Consider the following 3,138-nt stretch of genomic DNA (forward strand, 5'->3'; position numbering starts at 1 on the left):
TCATTTTACCAAAGGGGCCTCCCAGGTGGCGCTAGTGGTAAAGAAACTGCCTGCCAACGCTGGAGACACAGGAAATGCAGGTTTGATCCCTGGGTCGGGAAGATCCCTTGGAGTAGGAAATGGTCATCCACTCCAGTATTCTTGCCTGGAGAATCCCATGGACAGAGGAGCTTGGCGGGCTACAGACCACAGGGCCGCAGAGTCCGACATAATTGAGCAACTGAACAAATATATATATATATATATATATACACACACACACACACACACACACACACACCAAAGTGGGAAACTGAGGCCCCATCACAGCTGTGAATTGAGGAGAGCCAGGGCACCTAGGCGTGAGAACTCCAGGCCAGACCAGATGGACCCCCCAGCTCCATGATTTGTGGGTCTGGGTCTGTCTCTGAGCTCGAGTTGAAGTTTCAGCCTCAGTTGCCCTGAGTGTAACAGTGAGGCTAATCCGGAACTCCACCCTACAGCGTGAGCATACAGTGATGGAAGCTCCTTTAGAGGCCAGCCAGAGCCCCTCATGTCGCCCTGCCAGGGCATGTGGACTGCACCTGGGTGCCTCCTGTGCTGCCCGCCCACACGCACATCTGGAAACGCTCCCCCGGGTGGCTTCACGCACGCTAGAACAGAAGTGGCAGGGCTGAGTTCCTGTCGCCAGGGCCAGATGAGGTGGGGGGAGGGCATCCTGGACCATGTCAGGCCTGGGCCAGGCACTTTTTGAAGTCTGTCCTCCTCCTAAAACCCAGAGGGGCTTCTGGAGGGAGCCAGGGCACATGGCAGTTGAGTTCAGGACCACCCAGCCAGGCTGATCTGGTATTAATCACATCCCAGCCGGCCAGCCAGGCTCCTCGGCTTGGCCTGCAGGTCTGCAGCCCTCAGTTCCAGCTTCCATCCAGCACCTCTGTCCTGACTCCACCCACTCGGGTCTGATCCCAGGCCATGGTCTCCGTGCTCCCCCTTCCCCACCCGCCCCACCATGGTCTCTCCAGCTGGCAAACTCCTAATCATCCAACAACACCCTGGTTTCCAGAGCCCACCTCCTTCAAGTCATGTCCCCATGCGCCCTCTGGGTCCTTGCAGGTTCAGTCTTGCACAGGGGGCTGAGAGGGTCTCCAACGAGACTATGTCTTGACCTATTCATTCACTGTGCCTTAAAAGAGCTCCTAGTCTCTCATGGAGGAGGCAGCATTTCACAGAACACAGTCCAGAAGGCAAATGCTTGTTAAACATACAGCTGTGGCCCTAACCACAGACCCTGGAACCTGCGAGGTTAAGGGCAGATGAGTGTTTGGGAACACTGAGTGTGGGGTCACAAACCCTAATGGCCAGTCAGGGAGAATCCACCTTTCTAGGAGCTAGGTGTGCCTGTCTATCCACCATGTGGAGTGAAGGTGGGCAAGGCTACCAGGGCAGAGGGCTCCTCCTGAGTGAGACCCTAGAGGCTGGAAACCAAACTGGGGAATCCTTTCTGCAGGAGGCTGAGGGCCTGGGAGCCCGAAGGCCCCCAAACCCTCTCTGAGTCTGGGATCCCCTTGCCAGCAGCCTCAACCTCCCGCATGCCCCCAAGACAGGAAGCTCACTGTTGCCTGTGCCGCCTCTGACCAAGAGACCACGGCCTTCTGCTGACGCACAGGGTCTCACCTTTGCAGGGGAGGCAGTGGACGAGGCCTAGGAAGCCCAGGAGGCTGATCTTGTTCCCCGGGTGGGTGAAGTTGGACCAGGCGGTGTCGATGTTGCCAGAGGCACAGCATTCAGCCTGGCTCACATCCGTCTTCAGCACCAGGCTGCAGGTGGCCTCTCGGCCCTGCTGGAGCCAGCAGACACCACCTGCGGACAGAGGGGCAGTTCCTACAGGGCCAGAGGTGCCCCCAGGTGCTCCTTTCCACACCCAAGCCTTGGCCTGCCAGGCAGCTGCTGGCCCATGGGGATGCATACAGTTGGTGCTCAGTAACTGCAAAGGGGATGATCCACCTCCCACCTGGGAGGGAGGGATAGAGAACCACACAGGTGTCCCGGCTCCGGCTGCAGATTCTTCTGGGATCCTTCCTCTGGGCTCTGGCCCCCATACGGCTCTACTGCCAACCCCCTCCCCTCCCGGCAAGCTCTCCCCATGGCTCCAGGCCCCCAGCCCAGGCCTGGCATCCTGCCCGACCAGTCAAACACCCGGAGCTGGACGTGTCAGGGTCAGTGGGCCCTAGAGCCGCCTCTCCCGCCTCTGCCCTCTGTCTAGACAGCGCCCGAGGGCATGCGGAGCCCCCTCGCCTGGCAGCCCCCCCTCGCCTGGCCCGCCTCTTACTCACTCCAACTTGGGAACATTCCCCTTGCATGAGCTCACTGTCTCCCCGGGGACGCGGCCTTCGGGGAGGGGGCTTGGCTCTCCCCTCAGTGCAGGGTTGGGGTGGGGCTGCAGGGTGGGGTGGGGGGGACAGATGGCCCTCAGTTTCTGCACCGTTAAGTGGGGGCAGGAGTGGCCGGGGCCCCCATCCCAGGAGCTCCCAGGCACTGCTGAGCTCCGAGGGACCAGCTCAGTTCGGGGAGCTCGGCATCTTTGCTCCCCTTATAAAAGGGGAAACTGAGGCCCAGAGTTGGGGTGTGACTTCCCTGGCGTCTCCACAACTGGCAGATACGAGATTCTAACAAGTCTGCCTGCGCCAGACCCAGCGAAGATCTGAGACCCGGGCTGGAGATCCTGAGTCCAACCACCCAGCCCTGCCTCTCTGGGGCACTGGGACCCGGAAAGTCCAGGTTCATATCCGCTTTGCCCCGTACAAGCTGTCTGACCCTTTGCCTCAGTTTTCCCATCTGGAAACCGGGCATAAGAGTGCTCACACTGTAGGGCTGCTGCGTGGATTCCAAGAGGGAGGCGGCAGACCCTGAGCACTCAGTAACTGTCAGCAGCCCTGGGGACTAGTTCTTGATAATAAATTGTGAGGAGTCACATCTGCTCGCCTGACCTCCTGGTGACCCTCCTTTAGGTCTTTTAGGGCTGGGGGAGGGGAGCCCCAAGCATTCCCACATTCAACCTGCAGTGGCCATGGGTCACCACGGGTCACTGCTCTCTGCCCCCAGCTGCCACCGCCGCCTCGCCCCCCGACCTATCCCCCGGCCCGCATTCCCGGCAGGCCC

General features: G+C 60.2%; 1 protein-coding gene across 1 annotated transcript in view; it reads right to left on the minus strand.

Moving 5' to 3' along the window:
* Window positions 1-2,245, minus strand: part of FSTL3 (follistatin-like 3 (secreted glycoprotein)) — a 5,388-nt gene extending 3,143 nt beyond the window's left edge. The window contains exon 1 of the mRNA XM_010844605.1: window positions 1,654-2,245. Within this exon, the coding sequence (XP_010842907.1) occupies window positions 1,654-1,945 (292 nt within the window). The 5' untranslated portion in view covers window positions 1,946-2,245. The remainder of the gene's footprint in view (window positions 1-1,653) is intronic.
* Between the last annotated feature and the right edge of the window lie 893 nt (window positions 2,246-3,138).

Source organism: Bison bison, unplaced genomic scaffold (assembly GCF_000754665.1).
Source record: "Bison bison bison isolate TAMUID 2011002044 unplaced genomic scaffold, Bison_UMD1.0 scf7180017864203, whole genome shotgun sequence".
NCBI lineage: Eukaryota > Metazoa > Chordata > Mammalia > Artiodactyla > Bovidae > Bison > Bison bison.